We start from the raw sequence: 16,357 nt of genomic DNA, 5'->3' as shown, positions 1-16,357 counted from the left end.
TCTATATACACGGCTCCTGGGACAGCTGGGTGACCGCACACATAGCCCCCCACCCAGCTTTCCCAGCGCCTTCCACAGTGTGTGCAGTCCTATTTACATTCCCAGTCCGCACAGCCAGGACCCCCCTCCCCAGCGGACGCCATATTGCCCGCGGTGACAGTAACGTGTCCAGGTCAGCGAGCGCCCCGCCGTCTCCCCTGCGCTCCCCCCTCGGGCTGGGCGTCCGCAGGAAGGGGGGAGTGTCCCGGGCAAGTATCGCGGTGCTCGCCTCCCTCCTCCTCCTCCTCCCCGGGGCAGCAGTGACAGTGCACTGCCAGAGCCGAGTGACACGAGTCCTCTCCGCAGCAGGGTCACCCCGGGAGACAGCGGGCATTCAGCAGCCGGAGCTGAGCGGAGCCGGGCAGCAGGGGAGGAGAAGGAGGCAGCGGGAGGGAGGGGAAGCAGGAGCCGCCCCGGAGAAGGAGGGGGAGACGCAGAGGAAGAAGCAGAGGAGATCTCGCCCCGGCTACTCTGACAGCCCGCAGCCCGCCCGATGCGAGAGCGCTTCTCCCGGCACTAGTATGGCCACCACCGCGACCTGCACCCGCTTCACGGACGAGTACCAGCTGTACGAGGAGCTCGGCAAGTAAGGAAGTTCTGGGGGCACAGTCCAAGGGGGTATACAAGGGGCACACGGCCGGGGGGAGAGGGGGCATCTCAGACTGACGAGGGATGTGCTTGGGCACAGTGAGGGAGACAGTTCTTGGGGTGGAAAGGGCACCGAAGGGGCAGTGAAGAGAAGAGGGGGGGACCTACTGCCTGGCAGGGGCAGAACAGGGCAGTGGTGAGTGGGCAGTGAAGAGCTGGGGGCACTCCAGGCAGAGGGGGACCTACTACCTGGTAGGTCAGAATAGGCAGCATCAACTGCGCAGGGAAAAGCAGGGGCACTGCAGACAGAGGGGAACCTACTGCCTCATAGGGGCAGAACAGGGCAGGGAAAAGCAGGGGGCACTGCAGATACTGGGGGACCTACTGCCTGGCAGGCGCAGAACAGGGCAGCAAAGAGCAGGGACACTGCAGGCACAGGGGGACCTACTGCCTGGCAGGGGCAGAACAGGGCAGCATCGAATGGGCAGTGAAGAGCTGGGGGCACTGCAGACGGGGGGGGGGGGGGCCGACTGCCTGGCAGGGGCTGAATTGGCAGTATCGAATGGGCAGCGAAAAGCAGGGGTTCTGCAGACGGGTTTCAACTGACTGGCGGGGGCAGAACAGGGCAGTGAAGAGCAGGGGCACTGTGGGCAGAGGGGGACCTACTGCCTGGCAGGGGCAGAACAGGGCAGTAGTAAGTGGGTAGTGAAAAGCAGGGGCACTGCAGACAAAGGGGTTTCTACTGCCTGGCAGGGGCAGAACAGGGCAGCACCAACTGGGCATAGTTGGTTCCAGATGTTTTGAGTAGAAGTGCTAACACCTTCTTGCCACACATACTGCAGGGCACCCAGGGCAGTGCCATCTGAGAGGAGTCAAACGTCATGTACCGCGAATGTGACGGGCATTCTAGAATTAAAGTGATGGGGCATGTGAAGAAACAAGGGCACACAGACTGGCAGAATGACTAGATGGGGCACAGTATGAAAACCATAAACTTCTGCCAGGAGCAGAGACCTGGCAGAATGAATAGGTAGGGTTGATTTATGCGTATGGCGGGCATCATGTCTCTGGAAGAACAGGAGTAGCCGATTACTGAGAAAACCATATTAAATAGGTGGAAAATCAGCCAGAGTACCTGTGTACACGGAACGAGACAGACGAGACACTCATGGAGATCACGCACATACAGAGAGCCTGAGGGGAGAGGAATTGGCATGTCACACTGGGAGCTCTATGGAGAGGGGGCAGGACTGTCAGCAGCCAGTGGCAGGAGAGAGGGGTCAGTGCAATGTGGGCAGCAGCCGGGCACCTCAGCATCAGACACCTGCGGCCAGGAGGAACATATGAATGAAATATTGTATGCGTGCAGGCAGCCTCACAAGGCCAGACACAAGGCACCTTCTGCATAGTGACATTGATTGGTGACCTGACAGGCGAGCTAGTGACAGCGCCACAAGACAGCAGGTCCTGCCTATTAAAGGGGGACAGGGGACCACTTAGATTTTAAGAATGAGCACCAATAGCAGCCGTAGCCCCGAGACAATAGGACAAAGACATCCGCCTCCACGCCTGTGCTCTCCGCTTCATGGCCTCATTCATGGATGTAGCGATTTGTATACTAGAAAATGTGGCATCTGTAATGCTCGGCGCTGGCACATATAGCACGCTGCCACAGGAGAAGGGGCACGACCCAAAGGCCACAATCCTGTGTGTTTGCATAGTTGAAATGAATCCCCAGTTCCTCTGCTTGGTGAGAGTTGTGAATGATAATCTCTTATGTCCACACCAGGGTTAACAGATAAAACGCTCTCATGCCAGACATTGGCGTAATCCTTCTAGACATTCACTCTTTGGTTGCAGAATTTTAGGGAGTAGAGAGTGGTAATCTGTACTCGGACATCTGCATGGGCACAAGGTGCCAGCTGGGAGACAAGAGCACTTTGCAGTCTGTTTACATTAAAAGGATTGTTGTTTGTTTTTATTATATTTTATAGTACTGTTGTTTTGCACATCCCTTCTATTGTTTGGTGGATCGCACAGGCCTTGCCACTTATGACGGCCCTGCTTGGCAATCTCCATACGTCTCGTTAGACTCCTGGGCCGCAGCTTCACCTATAGAATACAGCCTGATTATGTACAAAGTACATCCAGCCATAATCCCTTTGTTATGGAGGAGGCGTGAGGCTGAGATCTTCCTGTATGGTGGCTCCCGCTTCCCCACATGTCTATGGCTCTGCTGTTCACTGCATTGCAGAAGTTATCTCCCATCCAGCTCCATTGTCCGTCCGTCCTTCTCAGGGGGCCGTATACAGACAGATCCCCCCCCCTCCCCCCAAGGTGCGTTGCTTGACACGGGCAATGGATACCCAAGTTTTTGATCCTTGCTGTAGTTGACAGCAGGAATAGGAGAGTGACTATTATTATGCAGTGTCATTAGTCTTTGTCGTAGCAGTGCCATTAACCTCATCATTGCTGGCAGGCATGTCACAGCCGGGCTCGTCGCTTCAAAGGATAATGAATGTGTAATACCAATGTGTGAAAATTGCATCTTTTAATTATTTCTACATGGAATCTTCTCCGGTAATTACCTCCTGCGTTGCTTGCGTAATACTGAGTGTTTAATATTTCGCTTATAATGAGAGGACCATGAAGAATATAAATTGTGCAGCTCGAGGTTTTCCAATAACAATAGGCCGGTGTCACACAAGCGTAGGCAAATTTGCACGCGCATGAGCGTGGCGCAGTTGCGGAATGAAGGATGCTTTTTTTTTTTTGTGCGCGTATTTTGATGTTCTTTTTCCATGCGCAGGGCATGTGCATTTGCGCGTGAGGAAAAAAGTTTTGAAGCACAATTATGCAGTGTCTCACGCCTCTTCTAGCACATTTTTGTGCATTTGCACATCCCTATTGACTTCTCTGGGGTGAGTTTTGGTGCGCAGGAAAATAGAGCATACTGTAGTTTTTTGTTTTTGTTTTTTTTTGGAAACTGCATGTAAATTGTGGAAGATAACTGCTGGAAACTGTGAACTTGGTCCTAAAGCATTGTTACCCAAACTCCAGTCCTCCTCCCTGATTGTCATTCAGGGCCCCCTGCCAGTGAATGTGAACGACCGAACCATCGCTTTTACACGTAACCGCTTGATGATGACTGAACGGTGATTTTTATGCCTGCAGAAAATGAACCGGAACAAAATATTGTTTGTCGCTCAATCGTTGGCCGCGTTTGCACAGAACGGTTATTGTTTAAATTCGCATTAGCCAACGTTTTTTTTTTTTTTGAACGATTATCGTTCGGTGTAAATGGGCCCTTACAGATGTGTCACAGATAACATTACAGCTGTATGCCCTCACTGGTTGATCTCATGTTGTTTTTATCTTCTACTGGGCAAATACCATGTTTACCCGATAGCAAATAATAGCAATACGGGAAAAATGGGTCATGCTGCGTTTTTAACAAACACTGTAAAGATACGGCCATGAGAATAGATACATTGATTTACATTAGCTCCGTATTGTGGTGCGCAAATCACGGACCAAATGATGAGCTGACAATATCCGCTCATCTGACAGTGGCCTCACCTGAAAGGGTGCAATCTGCTGCGAATCCGAATCAAAATCCGACTGGTGCAGAATTTGGCGTGTATCTGCACGCACGATAAGCTGTGGAGGTTCACACCAAAATCTGGTGCATGCCAACACACGCTTCGAGCTCTTTCAGACATTTGTATGTTTTTGCAGCATATTAGGTCCGTGTTGAGGGTAGTGTAACACAGAGCTAATGTAAATCTAGGGCTGATCACACGGCCGCATTTATAGCACCCCGTTGAATCTTTTTGCTTCCGTGAGGCCACATTCACACGGGTGAGCGTGATATTGGAACTAGAAACCCAGCCTGATATCGCGCTTGTCAATATGTGTTTTACCCTCGGATGCAAAGAGTTTTCCATACAAATATATGCCTTGCATCAGACCAGCGAAGTTGCGTCATGTAACGTGTTTGACTGTCCCTCTGAAAACAGTGGCGATGCGTTCCAATGGATGTGAAGAAATAGGACATACAGTGTGTTTGGTTTTTAACTTAGCGGAATCGCTGTCAGGGAATAAAAAATTGCTTGTGTGTATGACGCCATTCAAAAGAAAGGAGTTCTTAGTCGCGCGAGAGTTAATGTAGCCCGACTCCTTAGTGACGAGCCCATTTTATGGCCTAGTGACCAACCAATATTTCGGGGTTTTTTTTGTTTGTTTTTTTTACATTGTTGCATAACTTTTTGATTTTTTTTTTTTTTGTCGACTTTTTTTTTTTAGGACGACTTCTCTGAGGGAGAAGTTGTATTTTTAATGACATTATTTTGGGGGTACATATAATGTACTGCATTACTTAATTTTTTAAATTTTTTTTGGCAGATTTGGAAAGAAAAATAAATTCTGCCATTTATTTTTTGGATTTGATTTTCATGTCCACGGGGAAATTCGGCCTGTACGGATTCCTTATACAGAATCCCACAGCGGGTCCCTCCTGCCCCGCTAACATAAGGCCAATAAATAGATTATACTTGCCTGTCCGGACGCTGTGGGTCTCCCCTCCGTTGTGGCCGGATCTTCTTTCTTTGGCCCGGCGGATGTGCTCGGCGTGACGTGCTCATGCGCTGTGTACACTTTTTTTTTTGAACTCCTGCTTTCCCGCGTTCCCCTGCCGTACAGATGCAGTGACAGCTGCTTTTGTGCCGTGGGACCGTATGGCTTTCATAGGCTTCAATGGAAGCCGTGGGAGCCGTCTGTGCGAGAAAACCGGACAAAATGGAGTGTGCTGCGGGTGGTTTCCCGCACATGCGATCCACGCGCCAGGTAAAAATGACATCCGCAGGTATTTAATTACCTGTGGGTGTCCAATGATTCCATATTGGTGCAGATCACGCATGCAGGAGACCTGTGCGGTTTTGCTAACTCTATATTGCCTGTGAATATTGGGCCTTCGGGCTCTTGCACACTTGCATTTTTCTTGCGTATTTTTTTTCACATGATATTGCAGAAATTTTTTTTAAGACAAATATCAATGGGACTTGATATTTGTGTGGGAGCCCTTAGGGTGCCATTGCAGCCCATTGGGACTGTGCGATCACATCGCAGGCGTCTGATGGGTGGCAGAGTGAACCCCTCCCTCTGTCAGCCCTTTACATGCCACTGTCGTATTGACCTCGGCATTTAAAGAGTTAAACAGCAGTGATCTGTGGTTTTTTAGCTCCTCGCTGTTAGAGCAAATGCCAGGCTGTCATTCAGTGGAGACACGTGCCAGGCTTCTGATGCGGCTCCGTAAAAAGGTGTATGGGCAGTCGTTAAGGGGTGAATATGGGCTCCGCAAGACACTTTATTCTCCTCCACGAGCATTGCTTCTAGGGAAGCGCTGTAATATTGGAGCCTCGGTATACCCGTGTATCACTCTGTGGCTGCCTAGGGGTGTTCTAGCTTGGATCAGTACAACACTAATGTATAATATGGCCACGTGCATGAGCCTTTATAACAGAAGCCGTGCCTTGGTGTAATACGGACGTTCTCCCTGTAACTGCTGGAAAACATCACGTTCTCTCAGCACTCAGGACATCTGCATGTAATATGATTATAGACACATCACAGAGAAGAGAGCATATCAGTTAAATGAGCTGGATAATAACTAAATAGCAGGTTGCAGGAATACACCTGATTTGTTTTTTTGCCATCTTTGGCCGGTCTCACACGAACGGGTTTCAATTGCAAAATCCGCGATCATCACCCGCGCAGACGACACGTGGTATTTCACACACATTAACCCCTTGAGTGGCGGGTTTCCTACCACCCTGTCGTGCCCACCAGGGCAGGTTTTTTAAAATGGTCTAATCATTGAATTTCAACTAATTTTGCAGTTGCGTCTCAAGAGCCATAACTTTTTCATTTTTCCATTGACATGGCCATATAAGGGCTTGTTTTTTACGGGACAAGTTGTGATTTTTTTAAACAGGGGGAGGAAAAAAAGAAATGGGGGAAAAAAGAAAAAAAGGGGCCATGTCATTAAGGGGTTAAATAATGCAGTAACTTCCTTCTCTGGGTCATTACGACGCACATGGATACCACATGTGTGATTGTATTTTTGATTTTTTACAAAGTAAAGGGAGACAAGTGTTTTTATAATTTTTTTTTACATTTTTTTTTTTTGTCCCTTTAGGGGACTTCCACAGGGACCCATCAGGACCCCTGATCACATTCCGGGGGTCCGATGGTGACAGCCCTTTACATGCTGCAGTCACATAGACTGCAGCATGTAAAGGGTTAACACAGCAGAGATCGGAGGTTTTCTCTGATCTCTGCTGTAAGAGCTGGTACCTAGCTGTCCTCTCACAGCCAAGCACCAAGCTCTCCCTGCCACAGAGACCATCGGCTTGCTTCTGACAAGCCGATGGTCTGTATGGCAACCTGTAAACAAAGCAGCAGATTGCCGGCAGATCGGCAATATCTTCTGCTGGTTTTTCAAAGCCCTTGCTTTGTTCTCTGTGGGTCTGTGCAGGCAGAGCACAATGCACAGCTTGTGGCATTGTGCTCTGCAGCTCCCATAGTGATACATAGCCCGGAAATCCTCCGGGCTATGTCGCTATGAGCAGTGGAGCTCGTCCCGGAAAATTTCCGGGCGTGCCACTCAAGGGGTTAAAAGACTAGAATATTGAGATTTGCGCAGGCGGATTTAAAATCGTAGCATGTTCTAATTTTTTAGCAGAATCTGCACGCCAATGGAAGCTGTTTGACTCACGGCCCATCCGCAATTGACATTGTGGATAGGCTGCGGGTACCCACGTCATCACCTAGCAATGGCATGGGAAAAACAAATAAGCCCTAGCTAAACTACATGAAAAAAAACCCCCGCAATACTCACCTAGCCAGCAGTGTCCCTTGCGCTGGTCTCCGGCTCTGGTAGGCTGCCTTGTCCTCAGTGTTGACACAGCACTCTCTCTGGTGACGGGGCTTTGAATACCCTGCCTCCAGCAAGTGAGTGCTGTGATCATGAGCGCCACTGGCTCAGCCAATCAGAGCTGGTGCTCGATCATTTACAGCCATTCAGTGATTGGTTCATTGAGCGCCAGCTCTGATCCATTCACAGCAGTCACTTGCTCGAGGCGGGGTATTCAAAGCCGTTATCAGAAAGAGAGTGCTGTTTTAATGCTGAGGATTACACTGTAGCCTGCCGCAGCGCCAAAGGCCAGCGTGAGGGACCCAGATGCCGTGGGCCAGGTGAGTATAAGACCCCACCACCACCATCCTGAAAATAAGACACTGTGCCTCTTTTGGGGCAAAAATTAATATAAGACAGTGTCTTATTTTCGGGGAAACACAGTAGTATATATAATTCTATATTTTTCACTGTTTCCCCCAAAATAAGACACTCATATTAATTTTTGCCCCAAAAGAGGCTTGGTATCTTTTTGATATATATAAAATTAACATTTTATGGCTTACTGCTATCATAATTTTCCATATGCGCTCATGAATATTCAACACCAAAATCCACCCTGCTAACATGCCGTTCTTGTGCAGAATTCCAGGACGACATATTGCGCTACAGTGTTGCAGAATGTTCCATTCTGTGTGAAAGCGCCTAATGAAAAACTGTGGCAAAACTACAGTAAAACCTTTTTTTACTTATTGGCACGTGCTTTTTGCTGTGTAGTTGTGATACCGCTTTTTGCACACTCTAACCCAAACTTGAACTTGGCTTTCAGCTAAGTTCTGCTTTGGTGCACCTATATTAAGGAACCATATAAATATTAGTAATTCACATACAGGCAGCCATGGACTTCTAACTCACCACCATGGCTCTGTGATTTAGAAAGCAGAAGCTAGAATCTATTTTTTGCAGCCTGTAGTCTGTGACCAACTTATATCCTAAGAACTAAGGCTAGACATGCACATTGGGTAGCTGTCAGTCTGATGCTTGTTCCTCCAACAGCCGATCCTCTTATTCTCAATCTCCATATACATGTAAACTTCGTTTGGCCAAGCATGTACTTCTCAGTAGGAAAAGGGGAATAAGACCCTGCTAGACTCCTCTGTCAGCTTGAGCATGCTGACCCACCTACAGACATCATGTTATAAAGCAAGAGGAGCTGAGCAGACTGATATATAGTTTTAGGCTGGGTTTGCACGGGACGGAAATCTCGCGGCTTGGCTGCCCTGGATAGCCGCGAGATTTCCGTGGGAGAGCTGCAGCTCCACAACCCGTGGCATTTCGCTGCAGGTTTTGGAGCGGTTCGGCCGCCGGCATTCTGTTGCAGCTTTCTCTCCCCATAGAGAAGAGTGAGGCTGCAATGGAAAAAGAATTGACATGCTGTGGCTGTCAATTCCACGCCGCATCGCCGGTTCTGCCTAGCTTTGCGAGATTTTTGCAAAATCGCTTCCACAAGGCTGCCTAATCCCGGGATTAGGAGCCGTGGACTGATTTGCCACACAGACATTTTGCACGGAATTTCCGTGGCAAATCCGTCCCGTGTGAACCCAGCCTTATGGACAAAGATTCAGTGTAAGTTGTATTATATTCATATATATTTCTGCTCATTTTGGGTGTTTAGAGGTCGGAAGGGCGGTCCTATCAGTGATTGACAGCTATCTGTACATACAGGAATAACTCAAACATTGCTGGCTCCGCCTATTGCACTGAGCTCAGGATGTGCAGAGATATAAATGAATATAATACAAGTTCTACTGAATCTTTCCCCATAAACTATATACCAATCTTTTCAGCTCCTCCTGCTCTATAACATCATGTCTGTATGCTGGCAGATTCCCTTTAAAATCCAAGTGCCTGATCCTTTCCCCAGATGTCTGCTACACCCCCATGTAGTCAACGGGTCCCACTGAAATTGGATGGTTTAGCTACCATTCATCTAATATATATGGCCACCTTTATGTTGTCATATGTGCGCTTCCCTACTTGCACCATCCTTGGTTATATCAGGGAGAGAAATTAATTTTCCAAAAAATGACCAGAACATATTAATCCTATGGAGCTAAACTGTATGGGATAATTTTATAGATTTTCACTATGCAATAAATAAGCGTTGGTAATGGCATAACCCCCCTTTTATAGCTATCCCCTAGTATTGTGGTACAGTAGGTTCAGTCACGTTGAAGCTAGACTATGAAGAATAAAAGATACAATGTTGCTGATGAGCCATTCTGTGAAAGCCAGTATGAGTCTGTTATTCTGGAACCCCAAAAGAGGCGATCCCAGTAATGCTTATAAGTAGGGGAAGTCTCTGCGCACGTTATGGAAGCAGACGAAGCTCAGAAACCACTAAGTGTATCGAGTGTTTGCTATCTGTAACCTTCCTGAGAGCTGGCTACTGGTGCCAAATTATTCCCAATGATCACTGCATTGTTAATGCCATTTCCTATAAGTATTAATGGATTAGTGAAGATATTGAAGAATAGAACGGTTTCTTCAGTTCACCTATAGTCACTGATGGATGACAAGGCATTATATTTGCTTGTGGTATTAAGGGAACTTTTAGTAAGATTATATGTCTATTTGTTTTAATTAGGATCCCTTTTTATACTGGAGCCACATTGACTGCAGTGCCCTGCGGCCATCTCCAGCAGACTGCGTGGCACATTTGTCAATGATCTGATTGCACTCTGTCTACATTTAAGTAGCCGTAGGACCTACAACACTTGTTTCTGAATGTCATACGCTGTTCCGGAAATTTTGTTGGTCAAGTAGAATATGTTTAACTTTAAAAAAACAAAAACAAACGTTGATTTCTTTGTTTGGCTTACACTTGTGTATATTTATTGCGTATATTATGCACATAAAAAATAATGCAGCATGTTCTATTTTACCACGTTTTACGTGCATATAGCCCTATTTTTTTTTCATGGGTGTGTTCGGAACGCCGTGCATATACAATTACATTGCGTATGTTTTTTACGCGTGTTGCTAGGAAATGTGAGTAGAAGGTTAGAAACAAAGAAGTACCCAGTGCTGGACAGTGGACGTAAAATATGCTGTTCATGCGCAGGCAAAAACGTGACAAGATGCAGGGATACGCAGTTTACTGACCGGGAAAACGCTGCCGTTTTACAGGGGATGCTAAACGGGTTGAATGACAGCTGACGAGCTAGCGATAACCTCACGTGGTCATTTAAACGAGAAACCGCTTTATAAAAGCAGCCTCGGTCACATATGTAAAGGTTCCAATATTTTCTGATAACGACGCTAACGACTAGTATGTATGCAGTGATATCTGAGCAAAAAAGGATGAAAACCCATGTGGCCATATTCGTTGCCCCTCAGCTTTCTCAGAAACACATAACTTAGAAAAAGGGCTAAATTAAAGGTGTTTTCCGGGACTAAACTATTAATGACCTACCCTCAGGTTAGGTCGTCAGTGGTTGATTGGTGGGGGTCTGCTTCTTGTATTTTCGGGTGTTTTTTTGTTTTAGTAGCTAATGCATGTGATCCTAAAACTTGTTTCCCATTAAAGGGGTATTACCAAGTTCACATTCATGCCCCATTGTACCCTATGTCTAATAGCATTAAAAAAAAAAAAAAAAAATCACGCCTGAAAATAGTTTTTCTTCTTGGTCATCCTTGCCACAGACTTGAAATGTTATGTCTGATTAGAGACTGAACATGTGCAGGTTTTCACCGCTGTGTATAGTGAGACACGCATGCCCAGTCTTGCAGTTCTCTCTGCACAGGGTGAGCTTGTGCAGTTTAGCGGTAGTTGCTTGCCCTGTATCTTCTGCTCTTTGCCTTGACATCTGGCAATATAAAAGTGGGCAATCGCAGTAGGGACACGTAGGAGGACGATTGTTCTCTTATTCACTTGCAATGTACGGGTGCCGATTTTGGACTGCAGGACACGTGGGAGGTGGGAGAATGTACATTTAGTGTATATTTTGAATGTCCACAAGAATTTTTGTATTTTGATAAGAAAAACAAACTAAATATCACCTTGGTACCGCCCGTTTAAATGATAAGAATAAAACGAGAAAAAACAGGGTTTTAGATAAGAATGTAATATTTTTCTGTTGGAGACCTTGTATGTAAATAGATGCAGTGTTTGGGTAAAAAATGAGCCTGGTTTTGTATTGCGCAGTGGAGGAACGAACTGTAGCCGTTACTTGTCCCACTCTAAGTATATTGTAGTAGCACCTCACAATCAGCACTGACTACTGTAATGGGGATTATTTGTACTTGTCGTTACTACTACTGTTCAATCTAACGGTTTTGATGTTTTAGCAAAATGTTCCTTTTATTTTCTTCAAGGGGTGCCTTTTCTGTAGTACGGAGATGTGTGAAGAAATCCTCCAACCAGGAATATGCTGCAAAGATCATCAACACCAAGAAGTTGTCTGCCAGAGGTAAGAAGGAACTTTTTGGTTCTCTTCATAGTTGAACTACTGCCGTTGAGTATTGTTTAGCGCCCCTGACAACAATGTCCTTGTTTCATTCAAGATTTTTGTCTTTTTGGAAGAGTTTACCAGTAAGACACTTAGATCATTTTTTATTATGGTGCCTTTTTGGATTAAAGAACGCAACCAAGATTTGATTTATTTTTGTGGGTAGAGCCATGATCTGGGTTTTGCATGCGTTGTACTGGAGACAAAAAAAACACAACAATTTGTAGAAAATCTCATGTCTGTGTATTAGTCGGGAAGCCTTTTCTGGTTGTGGTCTATCATTGTAGAAGATATTTCTCATATAGTTGGCATTCGGCAAAGTTTTTGAAACCAAAAAGGTAAAGGAAGTGTCACACAAGGAGAACCGTAAAGGCTCCTTCAGACGGGCGTATTCAGTTTTGGTCTGAGAAATATGCGCGTCTTCACGGACCGAAATTGTGCATATTCCCTGTCGGTTGCGTGTGTGCAGAAACATGCTGCATTTTTTTTTCTCCATACAAAAAACACATGTCTAAAAGTCCAAATGCAAATCAATGTAGTTTTAACTCTCCGTTATAAGGAGCGCAAATATACCACTTGGAATGAGGGCTAAGGCTGTATTTACATGGGTGCTTGTGATATAGGTCAACAAAAATATGACTTTCTTGCAATTTTTTTTTATTTTTTCCTACATGGCCAATGCGGTTTTCCGTTAATGCACAATTTGCACCATATTTACTTTTAATTTAAAATTTTTGTTAACAAAAATAGCACAAAAACAGGACACAGGGCGATTTTTTTTTTTTTTTTTTTTTTTTTTTTTAAATTTATTTATTTATTTTTTTATTTTGGAGTATTGAACCAAGAGAGAAATCACTTGTATATTAATCCATTGAAATCAGCGGGTTCTTTTCATATGTTTTGTCCATCTTGCATTCGGATAGAACTTGCAAATGAAAATCACCCGTGTAAATGCAGCATTATTTATATAGTCCATATTGGAGCATATAGACATAGTCCTAGTTCATCCAAATCAGGGACCCTCTATCTGCAATTATGATTTCTTTTTCATTTGAATGGCTGCCTTGTATTATTACATTCCAACGGCAGTAACTGCAGATCGGCTGTTTGTGAAGAGTCTTGGAGCCGCCGTGATTACTGCTGAGGCGTCTGCATGAAAGCTGATGTCTATGACGAGACAAGCCCTTTAAATACAGCATTTCTAATATTTACAACTATTTCAGTACAAAAGTTCTAAAGTTTTGAGTTGTTCCACGCTGTACTGATATATATAATTTTTTTTAAAAAACTTGTTTTATTGAAGATTGAGTAAATAAAATAAAACACAAACGGGTGCAGTACATAACTAGTAAACATTCCTCTACAATTAGGGAGGTTTAGTCTCCTTGATACATCGGAAATGGCAAAATGATTCTTTAAACTCTAATCCAACAAGCAGGCCAAGTCCTAGAGGCCACAGGTCACGTCACAGAACATAGGTCCACAAGGGCTGTACTGATATTTGCCTTGTGTACAGAAGGTAGACCTGTGAACACTAATGGAATACATTTGTCTAGTTCTCCAGACAGTCATTATACACTCATTGTCAAAGAAAATCAAGCCCTTAAAAGGAGTTGTCGCATGACCCTTTCTCAGTGTGATTGTAACGTTGATATAAGTGATTACAATATCAGAGCAACAGGATCATTTATTCTGGAGAACTGACCCCCTTGAAGGGAAGCTCTAGTACCTTGGTATACCACGTCTAGCATGGATACCAGATGTGATACGGGCGGGCATGGAGGCTCTAGTACCCTGGTGTACTGCCTCTAGCTTTGATAACAGATGTGATACAGTTGGCATGGAGACTCTAGCACCCTGTTGTACTGCCTCTAGCTTGGATGTATTATGTGATACAGGTGAGCGTGGAGGCTCTAGTACCCTGTTGTACCACCTCTAACTTGGATACAAGATGTGATACAGGCAGGCATGGAGGCTCTAGTACCCTGTTGTACTGCCTCTAGCTTGGATGTATTATGTGATACAGGTGAGCGTGGAGGCTCTAGTACCCTGTTGTACCACCTCTAACTTGGATACAAGATGTGATACAGGCAGGTATAGAGGCTCTAGTACCCTGTTGTACCACCTCTAGCTTGGATACAAGATATGATACGGGTCGGCATGGAGGTTCTAGTAGCCTGTTGTACCACCTCTAGCTTGGATACAAGATATGATACGGGCAGGCATGGAGGTTCTAGTACCCTGTTGTACTGCCTCTAACTTAAATTCAAGATGTGATACGGGCATATATGGAGGCTTTAGTTCCCTGTTGTATTGCCTTTAGCTTGGATACAAGATGTGATATGGGGAGGCATGGAGGAACTAGTACCCTGTTGTCCCGCCTCTAGCTTGGATACAAGATGTGATATGGGGAGGCATGGAGGAACTAGTACCCTTTTGTCCCGCCTCTAGCTTGGATACAAGATGTGATATGGGGAGGCATGGAGGAACTAGTACCCTGTTCCGTCTCTAGCTTGGATACAAGATGTGATATAGGGAGGCATGGAGGAACTAGTACCCTGTTGTCCCGCCTCCAGCTTGGATGCAAAATATAATACGGGTGGGCATGGAGGCATACAGGTTCCGTATGCCGATATCCTGCAGCATATCGCTCCATATTTGCTGTAGGTGAGCCTCTAGATCATGCACACTCATAGGCTGTCGTAGTTGGTGTCCCAGGTTGGCGATAAATCTGCCGACCGGGCAGCCACAGAAGTGTAATAATGTTGTGGATGCTCCTGTGACCCCCTTGTGTGTGCGGCCAAGCATTATCCTGCTGGAAAATGCCTCTTGGAGGCCACCATCAGAGGAACACATGTGGCTGCAGGATATCCTGAACATATCGCTGAGCTGTCACTGTCTCTCGTACTACTACTAAGTGTGACCAAGTGTTGTATTCAATGACCCCACAGACTATCACACAAGTAATGGGGGCAGTGTGCCGCTCCACAGCAAAGGCAGGATTGAGGCACTCATCCCTAGGTCTCCAGACACAAACATGGCCGTCTAAAGTGCCCAAACTAAACCTGGATTCGTCACTGAAAAGACAACCTGGTTCCACTCCGTAGCAGTCCAATTTTGTTGTTCGTGACACCACTGCAAATGGAGGTGGCAGCAATTCGTCGATACGACCATTCAGCTTCTCACATCCCGATAATGCGCCCCTCTCAGACTCTGGTAACGGGGTGAAATCTCTTCTCTGTGTCGTAGAGGCGTCTAGGGGTCAACAAGCTCTACAGAAGCCGAAGAAGAGATCACTACACACAAGGAGCCTCTGAGGGCCTTTTATAGGCCAAGGAGGGAACCACTTTTATGGCCTCAGGTGGCAAAACTGTTCATTTAATCACCACAACTCATCATTTGTATATCTGGCTGAGATGGAACTGTATGCCGAGTTCTGCTGCAAAATGACCACTACATCTAGGGTCTGGTCATATTGCTTCAGAACTATATTACTAAAGACATAAATGAATATGTGACTATTTTTAAGAATGCCAGTCTAGTGCATCTAAATTGGGAGATATTTACAGAAGTACATAAACTTCCTTGCCCCAGGAGAGATGCAGTATTTCCTCCAGTTCTCAGTATCTCCACTACTGTTTTTCTTTAGCATTCAGGAAATCTGAGAATAGGTAGGAAAATTAGCTTTTTTGGCGATTTATATTGCAGAGACTAAACTCAGACAAGGGTCATGGTTAAAAGTCCACTCCTCTCGATGATTCTGTAAAGGTGTTCCCAATCACCAACTAGTCTATCATTTAAAGGGCTGGAGTGCTCACTGTTCTGTTTGCATGAAATACGTGATAAGACGTACAGAAATAGGACAGCGCCCCTGAAAAAGAGTAAGGGGAAGAGAAATAAGTGGGAACAGACTCGCCTAGGTGTGGTAGAATCACCTCAAGATATGAGGGCATACAACAACCCTTAAATGCCTGGGCAGCTTTGTGTATATGCCTCAGTAGATCGCAGGAGGATCCACTGTGAAGAGCCTTAGCCGCGTCCGTCCATCCAAATCAATGGTCCGGGGTCAGGGAAATCCAAAAAAAAGGAAAAACAAATCGCAGAAAGCGCTTGAGGACACGCAAATAGCAGAAAGCTGACATAAGTCTGCACGAAAGACACAACGTATATCATGTGAGTTACAATACTACAGTCAATCCATCTCACGTGGTGACAATTAACTGCTTGTTTCTAGTAACGTAGGGACGTAGATAAAGTGATACAAAAACCTTGTCATGATTAGTGCTCGTTAAAAGTATGTCCCTTG

General features: G+C 45.7%; 1 protein-coding gene across 7 annotated transcripts in view; it reads left to right on the top strand.

Annotated features, from left to right (window-relative positions):
* Positions 1-263: 263 nt before the first annotated feature.
* CAMK2G (calcium/calmodulin dependent protein kinase II gamma) overlaps positions 264-16,357 on the top strand; it is a 287,378-nt gene continuing 271,284 nt past the window's right edge. For 4 of the 7 annotated variants that reach the window (XM_066600518.1, XM_066600516.1, XM_066600517.1 and 1 more), the window contains exons 1-2: positions 271-625; positions 11,918-12,012. In XM_066600518.1, the coding sequence (XP_066456615.1) occupies positions 561-625; positions 11,918-12,012 (160 nt within the window). In that variant the 5' untranslated portion in view covers positions 271-560. Of the gene's footprint in view, positions 626-11,917; positions 12,013-16,357 lie in introns of all 7 variants that reach the window. The other 3 variants (XM_066600520.1, XM_066600519.1, XM_066600521.1) reach the window with 2 other exon arrangements.

Source organism: Eleutherodactylus coqui, chromosome 4, assembly GCF_035609145.1.
Source record: "Eleutherodactylus coqui strain aEleCoq1 chromosome 4, aEleCoq1.hap1, whole genome shotgun sequence".
In the NCBI taxonomy this organism is placed as follows: Eukaryota; Metazoa; Chordata; class Amphibia; order Anura; family Eleutherodactylidae; genus Eleutherodactylus; species Eleutherodactylus coqui.
The sequence above is the reverse complement of the archived record's forward strand: the minus strand, read 5'-3'. Positions and strand labels throughout refer to the sequence as shown.